Source organism: Pituophis catenifer, unplaced genomic scaffold (genome assembly GCF_029215685.1).
Source record: "Pituophis catenifer annectens isolate HBS135680 unplaced genomic scaffold, rPitCat1.0.hap2 SCAF_11, whole genome shotgun sequence".
In the NCBI taxonomy this organism is placed as follows: Eukaryota; Metazoa; Chordata; class Lepidosauria; order Squamata; family Colubridae; genus Pituophis; species Pituophis catenifer.
The window spans coordinates 3,944,368-3,967,775 of NW_027256891.1; the positions used below are offsets into that span (position 1 = coordinate 3,944,368).

Consider the following 23,408-nt stretch of genomic DNA (forward strand, 5'->3'; position numbering starts at 1 on the left):
TACTACCACCAATAGCCTCCCACCGGCCGGTACGCTCTCAGAGAGAGGGGCTCCTCCGGGTGCCGTCGGCCAAACAATGTCGACTGGCGGCCCCCAGGGGGAGAGCCTTCTCTGTGGGGGCACCTACTATCTGGAACGAGCTCCCCCCGGAGATACGGAGGATCCCGGATCTGCACACCTTCCGCCGCGCTCTAAAGACCTTTTTATTTCATCAGGCGGGCCTGACCTAACTTTCTCCCTCTTTTTAAACAATTTTAATAATTTTAATATTTTTAATACTCAAAGTTTAAATTTGTTTTAAATTAATTGGGGTTTTAATTTGTCTGGGCCAAACTATTTAATTCAATTTTATTTCTGCTTTTTAAATTTTGTACATATGTATTTTATTGTTGGCTGTTCACCGCCCTGAGTCCTTCGGGAGTAGGGCGGTATATAAATCAAATAAAAGTAAAAGTAAAGTAAGTAAAGCGTAGGCCTTCCTAACCTGACCTTTCTCAGCAGACAGATAGATGCCAAGTTTAATATTGAATGGTCATCCAGCAGCTGGTCTGAGGCTTCTCTGGAAGCAGCTCAGAAAGCTTTATTGTCAGGAACCGAGGGCTGGTAGGCTCTTCACACGCTCCTCCCCAGGATGATGGCCAAAAAAGCATTTGATTAGATGGGGACAATTAGCGGTAGCTGCACAGATTTAAAGATGGAGGAATACAGAGCTGTCGTGCAGCCAGTAATTGTATCTTCATCATCATCGTTGTTGTTATGTCTCCATAAGGACTCATCACCATATCAAAAATGGTTTTTATTTTTGAAAAGGCAACTGGAAAATAAAAACCACTTTTGATACAACTATGACCTGGATGACTGAGAATCTTCATAGACATTCGACTCATCACAATGTCATAGGATAACATCCAAACATGGTATCATCATAGCTGTGAGTACTTTAGACCAGCAAGCTATCAGTCACAGTAGGGTGACTTTCTTTGGTGGGGAGAGAGGTAAGCTGATTGTGCCTTAAATCTTCCGTTTTCCTCTCAGTCCAAAATATCAGAGAGGCTTGTTTGGCTTGGGTTAAGTGGTTAAAATGGGTCCATTCATCTTTCTTACTTTGCCCCTTTACTCCCCTCGCCAGGAAAAAAATGACACACTGTCTCTGGGTTGCTGGGGTTTGGGTGAAACTTCTTGTCTGTCCATCTGTACAAGGAAATTTGTAAAGTTTCCCGTGACATATCTGATACAAATCAAAATTGGAAGCAGTAGATGTCCAAATTGTTTAAAGGTTGACGTGTGTCTCTTAACTGACTATTTAATGGCAACATTTAATTGACGGGGATGATGGCAGTGATGATAGTGAACACTTACGATAATCCTGTTTAATTTTCCTTGTGAGAGTCTTAAATGATACGAAAGAAGCATTCATGTGTTGTATTGTAGAAAAACGTATTTTTGTTAAGGGATAATGCATTCTAAGATTGTTTGACATTACAGCCTAAATATATGATCGAAAGAAGGGAAGAATCACTGTTTAAGTAGATGCTATATAGTGCTATAGAATTTGTATCTAATTTGGAAGATCCAATCTGGATCGATCACCAGGACCAGAGGTTCAGTTTTCTAAGCCCATCCTCTCAGGGAACTTCTCTCTCACCAGAATGTCTGCTTTGGGCTACTCTATGCGCAAGCACAAGGAAACAAGAACCAACGACTTAATAATCAGCCATCAACACCCCAATCAACAACTAAAAAGCCACACACAACCAGGGATAAACATTACTCACACAGTAGCCCAAAGCAGACATTCTGGTGAGAGAGACGTTCCCTGAGAATGAGCTCCAGCAGGAGTCTCTGAAAGCTTGGAAAACGAAACCTTTGGTTCCGGTAACTAATAATAATAAATAAATAATAATTTTATTTCTATACCGCCCTTCTCCCGAAGGACTCAGGGCGGTGTACAGCCTATTTAAAAACACAGACAAACAACAATTTAAAATTTAAAATAATTAAATAAATTGGCTCAGATTTAAAAGCCCCAAAAATTTAAATACCCCAATTTAAAACTATTTTGTTGATAATCCGGCCTGGCGGAACAACAGGGTCTTCAGTGCGCAGCGAAACACCCGGAGGTCGGAGATCTTACGTATTTCCGGGGGCAGTTCGTTCCACAGGGCTGGGGCTCCCACAGAGAAGGCCCTCCCCCTGGGTGTCGCCAGCCAACTGACTTCAATTGGATCCTACAACATTATCCTGCGACACATAATATTTGCCTTCATTTGTGTATCTAATTTGCATCACCATAAATGAAAGTATGAAATGATGGGTTGGAGGAAAACGCAAACAAAAGGGTTTATTATTCGTTGGGAGGATGTGTAGCTGTATTAGCACGGACGAATTTGGAGCTGGACTACCTGTGCTGTAATTTGAGAGCCAGTTTGATCTAGTGGTTATGGCACTAGGCTGGAACCAGAAGACAGTGAGTTCTAGTTCCACTTGAAGCATGAAAGCCAGCCGGGTGACTCCAGGCCAATCTCTCTGTCTCAGCAGGGACACAGGGTTGTTTTTGTGGGGGAAATAGGATAAGGAAGAAGTACTAGGCATGTTTGCCACCTTGAGTTACATATAAAGTAATAAGTGCAGGATAAACATCTAGTAAATAAATGAACCCCCATCCAGTGCCAACTATTCCATACTGCCCAGCACAGTTATAACAATGGAAGAAACAGGAATCAAATGCTGCATATTTCATGGAATAAACTTAGTTTAACCATGATTGGCTCTTACCTGTAACGGGGCAGCAACTTCCACTAATATGCAGCCTCTGATGAAATGGAAACTGCAGGTAGTCCTTGATTTACGACCACAACGGAGCCCAGAATTTATGTTGCTAAACGAGAAATTTGTTAAGTGAGTTTTGCCCCATTTTACGACTTTTCTTGCCACACTTGTTAAGTGAATCACTGCACTTGTTAAATTAGTAACACGGTTGTGAAGTGAATGTGACTTCCTCCTTGATTTTCCTTGTCAGAAAGTTGCAAAAAGGGATCATGTGATCCCGGGACACTGCAACCATCATAAATATGAACCACCTGTCAAGCATCCGAATGTAAATCACGTGACCATGGGGATGCTGCAACGGTCATAAGTCACTTTTTCCAGTGCTGTTATAACTTCGAACGGTCACTAAACAAACTGTTGTAAGTCAAGGACTACCTGTATTACATTTTGAAATATATTGCACTTCTAAAATCTCTCTCGGGACTTCGCAATCTATAATTCCTATGGATACTGCCCCTGTTTGGGTAGCTCCTTATTCAAGGAAGCTTTGGATGAGAGGCAGGGAATCTTGTTCTCCAAATGAGCCCCTGTCCCCCTCTCTCCTCTCCCTGATTCTAGAGTTAGAAAACCCAGTTTCTGCTAAGCTGTTTATCTTACGGTGGCCTGGGAGATTTCCTGGTATCAGGCCAAGAGTTGCATGCCAAAGTCTTTTCAGGATAGTTAAATCTGTGATAGTGATCTCCATTGAAAATCTGTTCAGAGTTGTTTCTGGTACTTTTATAAACGTTAAACCTAAAGAGGGGAGAGGAATGTTATTTGTTCATGATTTATGTAATGCATTGTTTATAGAAGCTCAGCATTTATTAGGGTAAAATGTCTTTCTTGTTTCTTACTGGACTTTTAATTTCTAATTTGGAAATTGCAGCCACGCAGTAACTCAGTTTAAGAAATGGCCATTTGTTCCTTAATCAAATGCTATACTTTTAATTATGGCATTGACTTATGCTGAGAAGGTTTGCAGGAAGGTCCCTGCTGCAGAAATGAAACCTGTTTTTCCCCAAGTAGATGCAATAACCATTGTGGACATTACAGATGATAAACTCCTCTCCCTTTATGTTATCATGTTGCTGGAAATGCATTGTCAAGAAGTGTTCTAAATGATTTTTATGAGTATATTTAAAATCTGGTTTTCCTTCACTTTATAAATACTATGAAAGGCTTTTGCATAAACCACGGTTAGTAATAGCTCTCATAGAGCCAATTTGGTCTAGTGGTTAAGGCACCAGGCTAGAAAACGGGAGGTGGGGAGTTCTAGTCCTTCCTTAGCCATGAATACCACCAGCTGGGTGACCCTGAGCCGGTCACTCTCTCTCAGCCCATCTCACCTCACAGGGTGGTGGTTGTGGGGAAACCAGGAGGAGGAAGGTTGGTTGGATATGCTCGCCACCTTGAGTTATTAGTTAAAATGAATAAAGATGGGAGACAAAATAAATAAAATTATGGGGAAATGTATATAATATGACCATCATGGGAGATCGTAATGGTGGGTTATAGTTTTTATTCTTTTTATATTGGCTCTTTTATTGTTTGTAGGCCTCCTAGAGTCACTGAGAGTCATATAAATCTAATAGATGCTGATGGAGATTCTCAGTCATCCAGGTCATGGTTGTCCGAAAAGTGCTTTTTCAAAAGGCAACCGGACTTTGTTTTTCCTTGAAGATGTTTCACTTCTCCTCCAAGAAGCTTCTTCAGTTCTGACTGAATGGTGGAGGATGGAAGGATTTATATTCCTTGCAGTCATCTGGTCATTAGCACTCTTTCTGAGAGTCGTTGAGGCCACTTGGAGGTTAATCTGTACCCTCAGGGCCATCTGAATAGTGCAAAAGGGATGTGGAGGCTTCTTGGAACTGGTGAAAGGAATGTGTTGTGAACAGGAGATACAGTAGGTGGTGTTGTATCCCTGTTCCCCCCACCCCACCCCTCCCCCATTGAGAGAGGGCCGTTCAATCTTAATGTAGATGGTCTCTTTGACCCCTCTTTCAAACCAACCCTTTGGGGTTCCGATGGATGGATGGATGGATGGACAGGTAGACAGACAGACAGACAGACAGTCCTTGAATGCAAGTGTATGTGCTAGGATGCCACAGCTCATGGTCATTTTCCAGTGTATAAGCAGCTGTGACTATGTGCACGGAATTCATGTTGTATCTTAAACAGAAGGACTTTGTAATTCTATTGGATCTGAAATGGTTCTCTTCCCACACTGTTCTAAGAACCAGACTGTGATTCAGTCACGTTGAAGAGTTCCTTCTCACATTTATCCTGAGATTGTCATGGGTGGTCTTTGAAATGGGTTTGGAGGAAGACCCGAGAAAAACACCTTGCATTATGGACCCATTGCTTTTATAAATACCGCCAATAGCAAATACAATGCACTTCAGGGTGAGCATTTTATAAAGGAAGTGAGAAGCAGAAATCACATCTTGGGTGAATAGTTCAATTTCTATTTATTGCTCAGCTTCAGGACAGCCACTTAAGGCTTAAAGTGAAATGAGATTATTATCCTCCTAAAGTGGCTTGCTAAAACAAGGCTATGTTAGTTAGAAGGGCACATCGCCAGGAACATGAAAACATTAAAATGGAAGCTTGTCAGATTTTTGACATGTAGCACAAGAAAGCAGGCGCATATATAACCATTAATTACTTTCAAGGCCTCCAAAATCCGAAATGGACTTTAAATATTTTAAGACAGAGCTATACATCCCAAAGTAATAATGTGGCAATATGGTGGCCTAGAAAAATAGCCCTAATTGTAGCCTTAGAGAATGGGAGCAAAGACTGTTCTTAATAGTGGAGAACATGCGAAGACACCGAAATCCTTGGGGGCGAAGGGGGGGACAAAGTGACAGTCTCGGTTACAGATAGTTCTCGACTTATAACAGTTCATTTAGTGACTGTTTGAAGTTACAACAGTACTGAAAAAAGTGACCTATGACCATTTTCCAGACTTATGAACATTGCAGAACTAAGAACTAGAACTAAGGAGAAATTTCCTGACAGTTAGAACAGTCAATCAGTGGAACAACTGGCCTCCAGAAGTTGTAAATGCTCCAACGCTGGAAGTTTTTAAGAAGAGGTTGGATAACCATTTGTCTGAAATGGTATAGGCCAGGGCTTCCTGCCTAAGCAGAGGGTTGGACTAGAAGACCTCCCAGGTCCCTTCCAATTCTGTTATTCTGCTACTCTGCCACAATGGCTCTCTGGTGTCCTTCATTTCAGAATGGCCTTCCAAGCAAAAATAGTTTTCACTGACTTTATGTGCATGTGTCTTCCTTTTTTTAGGAGGCGAAAAGCAGAGGATTGCAATAGCCAGAGCCATCTTGAAGAATCCTCCCATTATTCTCTATGACGAAGCCACGTCATCCTTAGATTCCATTACAGAAGAGGTAGGTTGGCTACCCCCCCCCCCCCACACACACACACAACATCTTTATTGCAGTCCTACATTTTGCTATCCCAGGCTCCCAAGATCAAATTTGGAACAGTGGGAGAACCGAATTTCCTAGAATTGGATGGAGAAATGAACCCACTTCTGAATAAATCATAGCCCAAAAGTATTAAGTAGAGCAGTTGGAATTGCTTGACCTGCTCACTCTTAAGAGGTGAGGTTTTAATTTGAAGGAAAGCAGCTGGTTGCCACTTAATATTCATAAAAATTGGCCCTCTCAAATTATTTCTGCATGTGAGCCATAGAACCGTGGTGCATCGTTCTTGGGATGGAGAGTTGACTGTGGATAATGCTTTCATTTGGCACCAAATTATATTCGCAGGTAGGGCTGTAAAGCATGAGCGTGTTGTGAAACAGGTGCTGTGACATCACAGTGGCAGCTTCATAATATTATACATGGGCACTTGCACCCCCAACCACTTCGCTAAGTTGTCTTGTCCGAAGGCAAAGCTCACCGTGTCTGTTTGTGTTAGGTTACTTGACATAGCAGGACCTCTGATCGTGAAAGGGGTCTGTGGATGGCTGACGCGTAGTTCATTTCTAAAGAATAGAAGGAGACAGATGCACCTGTCAAGAAAAATCTCCTTGGATTCCGTTCACTGATCATGATAAGAATTTTTAGTGAGCTTGTTTATTCTACTTGTTTGTTGCCGTTCGTTTTGCTATATTTATTATGAGGTTGTCAAATGAAGTTGAATGTTTACACAACACAGCTGCACTTTAAAAGCAGCTAGTAAAATATGACTCCTTTCCCCCCAAAGTGTGCAACAGGCAATCAAAAGGGTATTTAAGGAAAAGCAGAATTTGTCTGTTGCCTTCCTATATTATAAAGGAAGCAAAAAAAATAATAATAAAAAAATCACTGCTGGAGCAGGCACATTTCTCCTGTTTAGCAACTAAAGTTTCCCCTAATGTTTCCCCTGGGATATCTAGATTTCGCAATGAAGGAATCTTTTTGTGGTTTTCGTAGTTTTCATAGCATGTACATTAAATTAAACACAGGTGGTCTTTGACTTACAATTATAGCTGAGCCTAGAATTATAGTCATAAGTCGGTGCGATCACAAGTCAAGTCAAGGCATCACGGACCCAATTTTTTCGCCATTTTTTCTGGCAGTTCTTAAATGATGCAGCCATTAAGTGAATCCATTTCCCCCAGTGAGGGTTTTATTTTATTTTTTATTTTTTTTTGCTGGAAACCAAAAGTAAACAGGCAAAAAAAATACCCATTGCAAATCACAGAGATGTGACCACAGGACCCTGCTGTCGTAAAGGTGAGCCAGTTGCCAGGCACCTGAAATGCAGTTATGTGACCATGGGAGGAGGGTGCGGCCATTGTGATTTCAAACACGAGTCATAAATAGCTCTGCGGAAATTGGTTGTGGCTTTGAAAATGTTACTAAGCGAACAGTCGTAAGAGGAGGACTACCTGTGCCTCAAATTGTGACTTTTTTCTTTGTTGATGACATTGGAATGGCTGACAGCTTGTTTCTATGTGTGATTAAATCATTCTCATTTGCTAATTTATTTTAAGATGAGTTTTCCCCCTCCTGCCACCTATCTTTAATCTTTCAGAACATCTTGAATGCCATGAGAGACATCGTAAGGCACAGAACATCCGTCTTCATTGCACACAGGTTGTCAACAGTGGTTGATGCTGATGAAATAATCGTCCTGGATCAGGTGAGACCCAGCTTCCTGATGGGAAGGAACTTTGGCAGACGTGCAAATGTCATTTGGGGCTACGCAATTTCCCAGTGCCACTTTTCCCTAAAAAGCTTTTGATTTGAAATACTGAAACGTCGTGAATGTGGGGATGCATATTTGTATGTGGAGTGTGTGACAGAGAAAGACAGATGGATTGAGGGAACAACATGTTGGGTTTTGAAGTGGATTATCATTAATTAGTTTCCCTGGGGGCTCAGTGATGGTACGAGCATTATACCCCTTTTTCAAATTCTAATGATTTTGTGTTTTTATTAGGCTAGATCCCCTAATGTGAATCTGATGGTAGTTTTATTGTTCCAAGAATATATATCTGGAGTCCATATTACACATACGCCCCTTATGTTTCCTTTCAAAAGAAAGAAAAAGTAGATGGCTCTATCCTGCTTCCATGAACATTTGTGAAGGGTTAGGTGCTTCCTATTAAACAATAGGTTTGACAATCTGTGTTGGTATTGGCTCTCTCTAGAATGTGTCATTAATATATATTTGTCCTATTCCCGCTTTCACATAAATGCCACTGGTGACTTATAGCCCAGTAACAAAATTAGAGTACCAATCGTTGTATAGGAAAACTACACAACCCATGTGTAGCAATTCAAGATTTACACAAATAAAGGGAGACATGAGCATATTCAGTGACCATAGAATGCTGTCTGATCACACGGTCAGGAGAAAGCGGTAAGTAAAAAGCCTCAGAAGGAAGATTGGAATGGAGTATCATCGGAAAAAGGTGTAGTTGGCCAAAAAAAAACCCTTTATCTATGCTTTCTTGTGAGCATTTCCTGCAAGAAACAAAACAGCAGAGTTTAGTATCTTGGCACCACGAAGATATGTGGAACAACTCCCAGAATTCCCCAGCTAGCCATGACGTGCTGGATGGAGAATTTTGGGAAATGAAATCCACATATCTTAAAGATGCCAAGTTTGAAAAACACTGGAATGCTTAATTAAACGCAATCCAAACAGTGCCCAAGCAATTATCAGCAGCTAAAAAACAAAACCGGTAAATCCAAGCGACATCAAGACATACCGGAGATTAATATGATTTTTATTTACCTCTAAAACAGTATGACTGATGTCAATTGGGGTTGCGTTGTAAAAGAATCTGTCCCTGGTTGAAGGACATTCCAAGTCAGATGTCACCTATACTTGAATTATTCCCCCTGTTGTTTCTTTGCTCTGATCTCCCTGGAAACCAAGATGGCAATGAGCTTTCAATAATGAGAAAAGATGCTTAGGGACAAGAGGGTCGAATTGTCTTCTTTGGAGCCATTGCAGTGTAACAGGTTCCCTTTTGCATAGCTTTAATGCCCTGATCGATTTAAGATTCTGCTCCGTTAATTTAGGTCTGCATTGTTTCTTTAATATGCTTATAATGCAGAATTGTGATTACAAAAATGTGATCAAGCCAAGCTAATCCAAATTAAAGATCAGCTACATCCACCAAATTGTCCTTCTCTTCTCTGGTCAATGATCATAATAAAGGTCTTCTGTTGCCACCCTCCACTTGATGAAGAACTTTGTCTGGGTGTGCAAGTTCATGCTGAATGTGCCTAAATGCAGGCATAAAAAATCTAAAGCAAGCAGAGTCTTTTTTTTTTCCTGTCTCTCTCACTTTGCCATTTTAGCAACCTTAGTAAATTAGAAAGGGGCACTAAGTGGGTCCAAGCAAAGAAAAAAAGCTGGAAATTGTATCTTGATGTTTACCATTAAAGGAGGAAGATGGTAAACTTTTCAAAAATCATGCCAAGCCATCATTAGGTGGGTTCGTATGTTACCTACAGGTAGTCCTCAACTTATGACCACAATTGGGACCAGAATCTTGGTCGTTGAGCAAAACAGTTGCTAAGCAAGATGCCCACGTCACTGTTCAGCTCAGTGATTACAATCCCAGCACTCTCCGTTGCAATTGTCAAGTGATCTCCCAATACCTTAAGCAGATGGAGAGAAAAGCCACCGGTTGAAGGATTTCAGTTCCACGAGGCCGAAATCCTCTGGTAGCTGGCCTTTTTGCTCCCCAAGAGCTGCCTGCTGGAAGGATTTCAGCAGGCAGTCTTCTCAAACATTTCTACAGCTCTGTGAAAGATTTCAGCTCCTCTCCATTCCCTTTGCTTGCAACCTTCCCTGCCAACTTCCCCACTCGCTTTCTGGGGAAGCCGGCAGAGAAGATTGTAAATAGAGAAACTATGATGATGGGGTGCTTAGCAGCTGGTTGCAAATGTGAGCTCTTGGGGTGGGGGGGTCATTTGGCACTCTTTTCAGGGCCCTTGTAGCTTTGGACAGTCGGTCATTAAACAACCAGTCATTAGTAAGGGATTAGGTTCAAATTCCTATTCCTCCCAGGTGCTTCTTGTATTTACTGATGCCCCAAAGGTGTTTTTTCAAGAGGCAACTGGACTTCGTTTTTTCTTGAAGACCTTTCGCTTCCTATCCAAGAAGCTTCTTCAGTTCTGAAAAAGGACCTTTGGGACAACCATGACCTGGATGACTGAGGATCTCCATAGATATTTACTGATGTCTTCCTCTAGTGCCAGCTGAAGGCTGTTTGAAGGAAGCTGCTACCATCTGGTCTTTCACCAGATTTTCTAGTCTCCGTGAAAGCTATCAAAATGATTTTGGTGGAGTTCCTGAAAAATTCAACTCTTGAAAGCTGAATCCAGATACGAACCAGCCCCTGTTACTGTTTTAACAGTGTCCCATATGGAAGAAAATATTTTCCTGGAGAGCTACTCGGGCCCTTCCTTCTCTTTGTGGGACTGTAGATTCAGAAATGTTCCTTTTAATAATGGGATCGTCCCTTTTTCCTGGCTCTGAAACCATCGAGAGGGGTGGCCACATTCTTCTTTTTGAGTTCTTTTAATAATGATAAATTCAATGGCTTGTTTTTCCTTATTTTATTACCACTTCCTAAACATTCAGCTGATCATTATGTTTCTTACCTATTATCAAATGTAAAGACTTTTATTACTTTCAAGGTATTTAAATTCAGTCTGCTAGCTAATAACTTCCAGCAAAAGTGCAATTGTGGATTCACTTGTCATCTCCTTATACATTTTATGTATATGAGCTGTGATGACGCAGTAGTTAGAGCATTGCAGGCCAAGTCTGCCCATAGCCTGACGGAGCTCAAGGTTGACTCGGCCTCCCATCATACCGAGGTCGGTAAAATGAGGACTCGGATTGTTGGGGGCCAACTCGCCATGGGATAACTTGCTGCAGGACAAGAGTTACGCTAATATTGAGGAAATGGTGGAACAGAATCATTAAAGAAAGGATGCAAAAGAATGGATAAAATGAAATAATTTTAAATAATAATGAAAAATAATTGTTTAATTGTTTTAAATAATTAAATGGAATTGTTGAATTGCCCCGGTGCAGGTTGTCCCATAGTGAGTTGGCTGTGGCAAATTGGCTATGGTGAATTGGCCATGGTGTTCTGCCCCAGCTACAGATCCCAAAGAACGCAGCACACACAAAGTCCATACAAACATTAGTTTACTAATTAAGGACCACTAATGAGTTTTCTTAGTTGTTCGAATACAAGTATAGTTTAAATCAGTCTTTTCTGAACAAGAGCTGTTAATTTAACTTCATTAACAGCCGACAAGAATCCAAAGAATAATAACTCAATTCTGAGGTACAGTATTTCAGATAGCCGTAATCTTACTGTGGTTGGCAGAATGCCCAGAAGCAATTTGCAGGAAAACTGACGAGAGTAGCAAGAGCCGATCAAATGTTTCTGGAATCAAGGCATGAAGGAATATGAACGAAGTTGTTTCCTGCAAATTGCATCAGTTGTCGTCCTTCCTTAAATAGGCTAGGGGAGTGGCCAATTAGCCCCAAGCCTTACTCTCGAGGAGACCTCCTCCTGAGAAGCCACTCCTGTCTTTTGGCAGCTCTGCGCGCCCATGCATCGAGAAAAGGCTCTTCCTCTTCTTCCTCTTCACTTAAAGGAGCTTCTGGAGGTTCTGAAGGCCCTGGATGAATCCCCACCTCTGGCACCACATCTTCTCCAGCCTCTTCATTGTCTGACTCGAGTGCCAGCTGCACAGGCTGCTGGCGCAGCACCACACCAGCCTCCTCGCTGTCGGAATCAGCTACTAACTGCACAGGCCACTGACAGGCCACAACACATGACAAGTTGTCCCATTCCGCTTCCCTGAACAAGTTAAAAACAAACTGAGCATTGTATTAGTTTGAGAAGAAGAAAACAAGCAACAAATAAGATGCATTAGGTTCTCAAAGCATTTGTTTTCAAAAACTATCCTTGATGAAGCTGCCTCTGGCCATCTTTCTCATATATTCTTCCTCTGGGTACCTCCATGATTTCATATTTTCATTTTACGTGACCATTGTATGAAAGAAATTTAACCATTGTAAAGTATTGGCCTAATAGGGCCATTATATCATTGTTACTGGGTTTTTTAAAAGGCCCAGTTGAGCTGGCTCATTAGTAATAATGAAATGCCAGAGAACGCTTAGGCCCCCTTACATATCCTGCCTTTGTGAGCTCTTATAGAGTAGAAATGTTGTGATGAACTCAGTGAGGTGGCTTCATGCATGCCTGGCTCCCAGCTGTCTCATAAATGCTGGTTTCTTAGAAAACAGATAGCTCAAAGTGTTGTGGACCAGCACAGCTAAAGATAGACAGGACGGAAATATTAAAATAAATTAGGAGGTGAGGTGAGAAGGCTGAATGACTTCTTCTATGACCTCTTCCCAGTTCAGCATAAATATTTGTAGTTTAGGGTATAATAAAACTCTGAATCAGTAGTTGTAATAAATACACATTGTGCAATAAATACACAATGACGACAATCTGTCCAGTTTCATTGCTGAATAGGAAGCTTTCTGTTCCTCTAAAACGGCTTCAAACGCATCAGGGTTCTTTTTTTTTTAACCAATGAATTGTAAATTAAGACTGACCTATTGTGAGCTTGATGGGTTTTAAAAAAAAAAAAAAATGATTGAAAGCAAAAGAGAAATGTGGATAAGAGTCCCGTTGATTTACCACTTTGTTCACCCAACAGATGTTGGGAAGCTGCAAGCTTCAATTATAAATCAGAAGTTTAAATCAAAACTGTTGCTTCTGATGTCACTGTAACCTCCAGACATTGGAACAGGCAGGGACAGCAAACTCTTCCCGAAAGTTTTAAAAGGCTTTTGGAATATCTGCATCTCCTTCCTCTAATAAAAATATGTCTTTTTTTTTTTTTTGCTTTAATTTATATGCCGCCCTTCTCCGGAGACTCAGGGCAGCTTATAATGCATTAAGCAATAGCCTTCATACTTTTGTATATTTATACAAAGTCAGCTTATTGCCCCCACAATCTGGGTCCTCATTTCACCTACCTTTGAAAGGATGGAAGGCTGAGTCAACCTTGAGCCTGGTGAGATTTGAACGTGCAGTAATTGCAAGCAGCAGATGTTAATAACAGTCCTTTAGTCCACTGTACTACAGGCTCTGTAGTACAAAATCTCTGATTTTGAGTCAGTCATTTGTTGCTTTCTGAGCCAGACGTAATACATATCTATGCGGTCACTGCATTATTTCCCCCTGCTTTGGTAAATCCCTTTAGATCACTTCCTCCGAAGGTTGTTTTAGAGTTTACCCTTCTGGTGGCTTCTGGTAGATTATATACACCACTCAGCCATTTTGAAAAGGGAATACAGAAAATTTGAAAAAGAAACAAAAAGCCAATAGTTCAGATGGGTCAGACTTATATAAGAGAATGTAGAGAGGCTGGGAGATTAATGGATAGAAAGCCATCCATAAACGACCAAGAGAGAAAAATATGGCTGTTAGCGACTCAGTCCAGGCAACCTCAGAATCGGGGGCATTCTGAGTTTTGCCCCATTTTATGACCTTCCTTGCCACAGTTGTTAAGTGAATTACTGTAGTTGTTAAGTTAGTAACATGGTTGCTAAGTGAATCTGGCTTCCCCACTGACGCTGCTGGTCAGAAGGTCACAAAAGTTGATCACATAACCCCAGGACAGAGCAACCGTCATAAATTGAGTCAGTTGCCAAGCATCCAAATTTTGTTCATGTGACCATGGAGATGCTGCAATGGTCGAAAGTGGGAAAAATGGTCATAAGTCATTTTTTTCAGTGCCATTGTAACTTCAAACGGTCACTAAACAAACTGTTGTAAGTCAAGGACTACCTGTAAACTATGGTTGGCTTATTACCGATATGAGTGAGAGAGCTTATGGTTTGGATATTAGGGTCCCTGCAATTGTAGAAGTATGCAGCCCTCTAGCTAGAAATCCACTGATGTTTTCAGCTTAATCTAAGGCCAAGTTGTGGTGGCCCAGTGGTCAGAATGCAGTATTGCAGGCTAACTCACTGCTCACTGCCAGCAGCTCGATCCTGACTGGCTCAAGTTGACTCAGCCTTCCATCCTTCCGAGAGGTTACCGAGGCTGACTCTGTAAGCCACTTAGAGAGGGCTGTGAAGCAACTTGAAGTGGTATATCAGTGTAAGTGCTATTGCTGTTGCTAATGGGCTGCTTCTTTCCTATTGAAGCCACACGGTTCCAGGTATGTTCTCCTAAGGCAGGTGTGGCCTCCTTGTTCCAGAGAAGCAGTGCTGTGTGATGACGGACTTCTGCTTTCTTTAAAAACAGGGCAAAGTTGCAGAGCGTGGCAAGCATGTTGATCTGCTTACCAGCCCCAGCAGCCTCTACTACGAGATGTGGCACACTCAGAGCAGCCGGATGCTGAACAGAAGCACCAGTGAGAGGTGGGAGGAGAGAAACAACCACATGTCCAAAGAGGAGGAAAGGAAGAAACTGCAAGAAGAAATAATCAACAGTGTGAAAGGCTGTGGGAATTGCTCCTGCTGAGCCTGAGTCTAAATCCACCCCCGGTTGATGCCAAGTAAAGTTTGCACTGAAGCTGCAATCAACCAAGTACAGAGTTGACGAGATTTTGTTTGCTTTTGTTAGCGGGCTTTTCTCCATGAAACCGCATCTTGGTGGCCAAAGGATTTTATATCTGCTTGTCAGTGAGGATTAGTCAAAACTGACCTGGACTGCCTCATTAACACTTACATTTGATAATAATCTCAGACAAGGTTCAAATCCACCTGGAATTGTTTGTAACGTGGCAGAAATGGCTATAACCCGGCCAGAATCAAATTATCTGGCATTCACTGTTAAGATATTGCATTCTAGTGCTGTTCCTCACTACTGCAGAGTTAAAGGTGTTTTTTAAGATATTGATTTTAAGAGAAACCAATTAAATCAAGTACGAATATACATGGGGGGGAAAGGATGCCGTTAATATTCTTTAGTTGTTGCATTTGATAGAGTTTGTATCCTTTTATAAAGGAGGCATTGGGTTTGCAGTTCAATGCAGAAACATTTTTGCCTCAATATTTACTGGTTTCCCTCAAAAGAAGTACATATTTCTGCAAGGACTAAATTTTCAGTGTTAAGAACAAAAGAGAGCATCTCAAAATGATCAGTGCGTCTTTCAAAGCAAAGCAGTAAAGGCTGGTTCATCTCAGTTCTGTAATCTTCCCAGAACGGCACAAGGAAATGTTTCTATTAAATTCTAATGATAATTCAATACAAATATTGTTAGAATTATTGTCTTGCCAATAAGTTGCTTTTCTGTAGCAAGGCACAGAGTATCTTCATTCCTCAGGCACTATCCGGACTGCCTTTCATTTGGGCCCAGTTATGTCAATAAGTATTGATGAAGGAAATGTATTGTTTGGAAAAGAAATGTGAGTTGACCTTGATTAAAAACAACTATTCGTTAGGCCCAATACAAAGATGAGAAACTTTTGCTGTGCCCTGCAAATAAACCCCTTTCATATGTGGTAATAGGTCAGAGTGGGAATTGGGGATTCATTCTTCAACTGGATAAGTTGCTCTTTGATGGCATTAATGGAAAAAGTTTTCCTTCCTTTTTTCCTTCCTTCCTTCCTTTCTTCCTTCCTTCAGGGCCACTGGAGGAGGAAAGAGGAAAAAACAGTCATTATTAAATTCCAACAATTGACGGTATAATTTATCCTGCTTTCAGTGTTTATTTTTCTTTTCAGTATTTATTTTTCTTTCCCAAAATGAAAATGCTCGTCTATCTTAAGAGACTGGTATATACCTCCAGGCACCATCTGTGCCTCCCTGGAGGGTTCATGCCTCTTCCACTAGAGCTTCATGAGCTGGCCATTGTTCCAGTGAAAGGTACACGTATCCTGCACTCATGGAGCGTTGTGTAAATGAGGCTTCATAGCGCTGTGATTTGTAACTTATCAGCTATGTTCAATGGTCATTTGAATAAATACTTTTCACCAGAACTACAAGCAATACATCATCTGTGTCAAGCCTACTGATCTTCTCCATGCAAATGTTGGAGGGCGGGGCTAAGTCAATTTGAACTGTGATTGGTTCCTTGTAAAATTTGGTACAAGGATCCTAGCAACTTTAGGCCTTATTTCAGCAGTTTTATATCCAGAGTACCTTTGCAACAAAATGACATCACTGCAAGCATGCTCTAGGATGATGTTTATCAACCTTGGCGACTTTTAAGATGGGTGGATTTCAACCATTAAAAAGCAAAAGTTAGAATATTACGGACATGTGATGCAACACCTAGAAAAATACGTCATACTTCACTTAATCCTCCAGGGAAAGATTGAAGGCAAACGAGGTCCAGGCAGAAGAAGAACATCATGGCTTCAAAACCTTAGGGACTGGTTTGGACAAAACTCAGCAGCACTTTTTCATGCGGCTGTTGATAAAAATAGGATTGCCATGAACATGATCGCCAACGTCCAATGAGAGAGATGGCACAAGAAGAAGAAGAAGGATTTCAACTCCCAGAATTCCCCAGCCAGCCTGGCTCGCTCTTTGGGGAATTGTAGGAGTTGTAGTCCTTAAATTTGCAGAGGTTGAGAAACACTGTTCTAGTGAAAAAGCAAGCAAGCAATACTGTGACATTCTTAAGTTTTGCCTTTGTGGAATAAAGATTTCTGTAAAACACTACAGAACGTTTTCCTTTTAGACTAAACATTCCTAATTTTCAGTTGTTTCTCTAGGTCTCATAATATGTCCCTTCTGAAATGAGCAGGGAAATCGACTTCAAAGCCTTTCTCTCTCTCTCTCTCACTTAGATAGACTACGGTGTGAAATAAAGTCACGTTTTATTACTGTAGGGCAGAGTTTCTCAATTTTGGCAAGTTTAAGATGGGTGGACTTCAAGTCCCAGAATTCCCCAGACAGCTATGCTGGCTGGGGAATTCTGGGAGTTGAAGTCCACCCATCTTAAAGGTTGAAAAACACTACTGTAAGGCAAGATTAAGTGGCACTTTCGGACCAATATCTGTTCTACAGCTGATGGGAATGTAACGTGCAATGCCTGCAGCACTTTTCTGCCCTGAATTAAAGACTGATTCCACATACCAAGTTGATTCTGAATTTTTGGCTCAAACACATTTGTCGATGTCTACTTGTTTTTCATTCCCTTTGCAGATTCCTCTCCTCCAGGGAAGGTCAGGGTGGAACAGAAAAGAAGAAGGGCCTTGCTTTTGGAAACGGGCACCTGCTCTAAAGCCTGGATTTAAGCATTTGTTGAAAATTAAAGCAAAAATACTGTATTTTTCAGAGTATAAAACGGACTTTTTTCCCCAAAAAAAGTGGGTGAAAATCTGGGTGTGTCTTATACTCCGAACGTAGCCCCTACCAGCCTTGCAAACAGAGATTTCAGAGGCTGAAAGGAGCCTCTGAAAGAAGCTTCAGAGAAAAAAAGCCTCTGAAAGGCTTTTATCTAAAAAAATATGGCAAGCAACAAAAGAATCAGTAAAGGTTCTAAGCAAACTATGTTAACAAATCTGGAGAATGACACAATAACCAACAGATCGGAAGAGGTTAATCTACATACCAATACCAAAGAAAGATTGAACAGAGTATAGATAGTCCTTCAGAATAAAAGCCTCTGAAAGAAGCTTCAGAAAAAAAGCCTTTTTTTCTGAAGCTCTGTTTTGGAGGCTTTCAGAGGCAGGAAAAAAAGTTTTTTCTGAAACAGTTTCAGAAGTTTCAGAGGTAGAAAAAAAAGCAAGGCACAGAGCTCACAACCAACGAACCTGTTGCTAAAATTCACCTCTGGAAACAGCTGATTGGGGGTATTTGGTAGGCTGATCCACCCACCAATCAGCTTTTTTCTTCTTTTCCTCTCCAAAAACTAAGGTGCACCTTATACTCCCAAAAATATGGTACTTTTTCCCCCCAATTCCACTATCCTGATCCTAAGGATCTATACATTTTAATTACCTCAACTTGTAAAACGAAATTTAGGAGGGCATATTTCAAGGGGAGGGAGAGGAGAAAATCTTAGTAGTTGAATTAACTTAAGATAAATGAAGTTTTTTTAAACTTATATTTTGATCGGCATTTAAAGGAAAAGGGCAAAAGTTTAGGGTGCTTGAATTGCTTTACATTCAAGCAGAAAAGGGGGGGTTGGAACATGTGGGGGGGCTTCATGTCTCCCATCTGTACAGCCCTTTAAAGAAACTGCATCTTGTCCTGGGATGATTGAAAGATTCGCATTCCAAGGAATCTTTTGGTCCTCTAATCCAATGGGCTGCAGAACCCAACAGGAGGCAAAGAAATCTTAGAAACAGGAGTCTTTTTAGATTAGATTAATAGAGTTGGAAGGAACCTTGTAGGTCATCTAGTCCAACCCCCCGCTCAAGCAGGAGGCCAACACCATTTCTGACAGATGGCAGTCCAGTCTCTTCTCGAAAGCCTCCAGTGATGAAGCTCCCACAACTTCCGAAGGCAACTTCTGTTCCATAGGTTGATTGTTCTCAGTGTCAGAAAATTTCTCCTTATTTCTAGGCTGAATTTCTCCTCCAGCTTCCATCCATTATTCCTTGTCTGGCCTTCAGGTGCTTTGGACAATAGTTTGACCCCCTCCTCTGTGGCAGCCCCTCAAATATTGGAAGACTGCTATCATGTCTTCCCTGGTCTTTTTCTTCTTTTCACTAGACTAGCTAGGCCCAGTTACTGCAACCGTTCTTCATATGTTTTAGCCTCCAGTCCCCTAATCCTCTTGCATTCTTCTCTGTACTCTTTCTAGAGCCTCAACATCTTTTTTATAGTGTGGTAACCAAAACTGGATTTTTGACAGTCTTTATGTGAGTTTTTTTAAATATATACATTTGATATATTTTCTTAGCATTATATTTCATTTATGACATATCAGTATGTACTTTGGCATCATAGTTTCTGGTATGGACTTACTGATAGGAAGACAACAATTGGACTTTTTCTAATCTATGATCTTTTGGTACAGTAATTGCATGTTGGAAAATGGCTTCATACTAAGAATGCACTAATTTGCTTTTATAAAACATGAAGTTCTTAAGAGACACTGGTAACTGCCATTGACTATTCAGTTCTCTTGTGGCCTTCAGTTCAGCTGGACGTTTTGCCACAGATCAACCAAGTCAATAAAGTTGCGATATTTTAAACTAATCTCAAAATAAAACTCTTGAGCCTATTGAAGGGAAATTCAAGGAAGTATGGACTGTTGGGAGAAGGATTTCTCACTCGGTATGAACATTTTTTCATTGGGAGTACGTAGTTGTGGATGTTACCTTAAAGCTGTAAAGAAAACCCTGTATTCAAGTGAATGTGTTTTTTACTGGCAAACGAATGTGAGAATGTCTGATCCTGAAGTCTTTCCTTGATATTATCCTATGGAAAATTTTGGGCATTGCACAGCAGCAGAGTATTTCTCATGTTTCTATATGCTGAGCTGAAGAAATTCATTTAATAATTGCTCGCAATTTCTTAAGCTGTTTCTCAACCTCAACCATAGCTGGCTGGGGAATTCTGGGAGTTGAAGTCCACCCCATCCACCCCTGAATGTTGCAGAGGTTGGGAAACACTGAGGTAGTGCCTTAGCAGGTTCCATCTTACAATTTCTGAACAGATTTCAATGAACAGAGAACAAGATGGAATTAGCAGGAAACGGTGTGGAGAGCCAGCTCGTTGGCTGTGTGTACTATTTCATATTTCTCTGCAGATTCACTTGGCTTTTCTTCCTGAGTGCGCATTTTGGGGAGTGAAATGCTAATTGTACTAACAGAAATTATTTTGAAATTCAAATGATTTACATTTTATTTAGTCCTTTAAATCCCTTCACTAGTGTAAATATAACTTGGGCAGAGCAAATAACCAATTTCCAAGCCACAATAAAAATAAATAAATCCAGAAGCCACCCCAGTGAAAGTATTGTATATAAGATGTCTATTATGAAGTCTTCTTAACGTAATTCATGTTTAATGTGTCTAGATAATTATTACTGGAATAAATGATGAATTGCTTTTTGAATAGAAATCGGTGTCCTGTTGAAATTATTCTTTCTGATAGCAGCTTCTTCAAGAGCAAACCAATATTTCCCCCAGTTCCTTACATGGAACAGAAGGCCTGATTATTTTAATAGCATGCCTCATCTACCCAGAGGGAGCTGCCTTAGAATTATTCTTGGATTTAAAGTCATTGTTTGTGCAGCATTCAGTAATGTCAGTGAAATGAGAATTAATTGTCACACTTCGAGCCTTAACAATCAGCAATGAAAAATCTCACCTGAATGGGTAGAAAAAGGAACTCCACAATGCTATGATGCTCTTAGAAATAACTCATTATTACAATGAGAAAAGAGCTATATTGAATTGTTTTAGGACATATCTTGTTCTAGACTCCACTCATAAATATCTTTTATTTACGAAAATTAAATTGAAATTATTGCAAGAATCAAAAGGAAAAGGAGGGTTTGGCATGGCTGCCTGAGAATTGTACCACCAAGCTGCCGTACTTACATGGATAAAAGAATGGATAACCTTAAGGAATAGGAGATTATTATTATTGGAGGGTCACAATATCCAACTAGGGTGGCATGCGTTTCTTTGGTATGGGAGAAGCACAGCACATCAACCCTTTCAAAGGCATTACATAAGAAATGCATTATTAGTGGTGTGGAATAAAATCAAACAACAAAATTATATGAAAATACCAGTCTGGCTCTCCACCTTAGAAGCATTAATACACCGAAACCTTATAAATATGGAAAAAAATGTTTCATATAAGGATATATTAAACGAGAAGGGCGAATTGAAAACCAGACTAGAATTAAAAGAACAAGGGGTAGATTTGGAGTGGTAGTCATACCTGCAAATACAATCGTGTTATGTGAAGGATGTGAAAGTATAGGGTATCTATAAGGAATTAACGACATTAGATAAACTATTAGTGGGGACCGATGACAAACTGATGAAGACAATATATAAATATTTACTAGACTACAAAATGGAGGAAAAACAAGTTAAGGAGAGAATGGTTGTATGGGCAAAAAACTTTGGATATAATATGGATTTGGATAATTGGCAAAAACTTTGGGAAAGAAACAGGAAACTGACATTGGCCACATCATATAAAGAGAACGTTTATAAAATGTTTTTACAGGTAGCATCTCTCCCCCCGCCCCCCGGCAAGATTGGCTAAAATGTTTAGTAATACATCCCCAAAATGTTGGAAATGCAAGCAATCACCAGGTACATACTACCACATGTGGTGGACATGTAAAACAGCAAGGAAATTTTGGTTACAAATTCAGAGTTGGCTAGAAAAAATGGTTGGACAACATATAGAATTTAAGCCAGAATTATTTCTATTAGGCATTATAACAGATGGCTATAGTAAAGGGTCAATATACCTAATACCACACACCCTGACGGCAGCGAGAATGGTATATTCACAGCAATGGAAATGTGAAAACACCTCTTCAGAAAAGAAGATAATAAGGAAGATATTTGTAGGCGCAGAGATGGATAAATTAACGTTAGAATTAAAAAACAAAGGAGAGTCAGAATATTATGACACATGGAACAGATTTTATCAATAAAATTGATTTGACTCAGTCTTCCATCCTTTCGAGGTAGGTAAAATGAGGACCTGGATTGTGGGGGCAATAAGTTGACTTTGTATAAATAAAAAAAAAAGAACACCTCTTAGGGGGCCCCGAAAGCCCTACTAAGCAGGTATATACAAAAGTATGAAGGCTATTGCTTAACGCATTGTAAGCCGCCCTGAGTCTCCGGAGAAGGGCGGCATATAAATCAAACCAATCAATCAATAAATCAATCAATAGTTGGAAGCACGAGGTGGGAGTCGGAAGACAAAAAAATTAGGCTAAGTAGATGCAGAATGAGATATATATGTATTAGAATGAACACGGTCAAAAATAATTGTACAAGACTAGCACTGTGTAAGTAGCATATATGTTATTTGTCTTTCATTTTGGTTTTCATGGCGAATGAAACGTCAGGATGGTCACACTGTGTTCGATATACTTACATGGAAATAATAAAAATATGTTATAGAAAAAATTAATATCTTTTAGCTTTTCTTTTTTGGAAGGCTTCTCCCAGTAGTAATCATGATTAATAGCCATTGCTTCCCTACGAAGGTTCTCCAGATGTATTGAGACTATGGCTATGCTGGCTATGAATTACAGAAGACTGGATCCCAGCTCCACTTGGAAGACTGGTTATCACATTATCACAATTCTGCAATTGGTCAGTTGGAGTAGATGGGAACTTGATCCAAGCCAGAGGTCTCTTTTCCACCAGCTGAGCTTTGATGCAAGATGGGAACAGCAGCAGTGTTTCCCCTCTTTGGCTATTGCCATTTGAAGGTCGGTCCTACCTTCTTTTACCATTGCAACAATCTTGAGTTCAAGATGACCCCCTCAACTTCATGGCTGAGAATCCTCCTCATTGCCCATGAAACGATGGCAGATTCTGGGATTTGTTTTCTTTTGGGCTGCCTGCAAAATCAGAGGAAGAATAGTTTGCCAACATTATGTTGAATTTAGCCAATTTTATATTGATCTTGATTCATCCCAGCAGACAAGGATTGCCTCAGCAGCATTCAATGAGGGTGGGAGAATACTTAACATTTTTGCAAGTCCAAGGGGCAGGGATGGAAACAATAAAGGTTCAAAGCAGATGTGGCTGGAACCTAGATCAGAATAGAGCTGGAAGGGACCTTCAAGGCCTTCTAGTCCAACCCCTGCTCCAGCAGGAGATCCTATGCCATTTCAGACAATTGACTATCCAGTCTCTTCTTAAAAACCTCCAGTGATGAAGCACCCACAACTTCTGAAGACAACCTGTTCCACTGATGAATTGTTCTGTCAGGAAATTTCTCCTTAATTCCAGATTGTTTTTCTCCTTGGTTAGTTTCCATCCATTGTTTCTTGTCTTGTCTTCTGGTGCTTTGGAAAATAGGTTGACCCCCTCTTCTTTGTGGTAGCCCCTCAAATATTAGAACATTACTATCATGTCACCCCCTACTCCTTTTCTCTAGACTAGGCATACACAATTCCTGC

The 23,408-nt window shown here is 40.5% G+C and overlaps 1 protein-coding gene across 1 annotated transcript in view; it reads left to right on the forward strand.

The window, feature by feature from the left end:
* ABCB7 (ATP binding cassette subfamily B member 7) overlaps window positions 1-20,356 on the forward strand; it is a 90,524-nt gene extending 70,168 nt beyond the window's left edge. Inside the window, exons 14-16 of the mRNA XM_070951960.1 lie at window positions 6,112-6,215; window positions 7,852-7,959; window positions 14,633-20,356. Of these exons, the coding sequence (XP_070808061.1) occupies window positions 6,112-6,215; window positions 7,852-7,959; window positions 14,633-14,851 (431 nt within the window). The 3' untranslated portion in view covers window positions 14,852-20,356. The remainder of the gene's footprint in view (window positions 1-6,111; window positions 6,216-7,851; window positions 7,960-14,632) is intronic.
* Window positions 20,357-23,408: the final 3,052 nt, after the last annotated feature.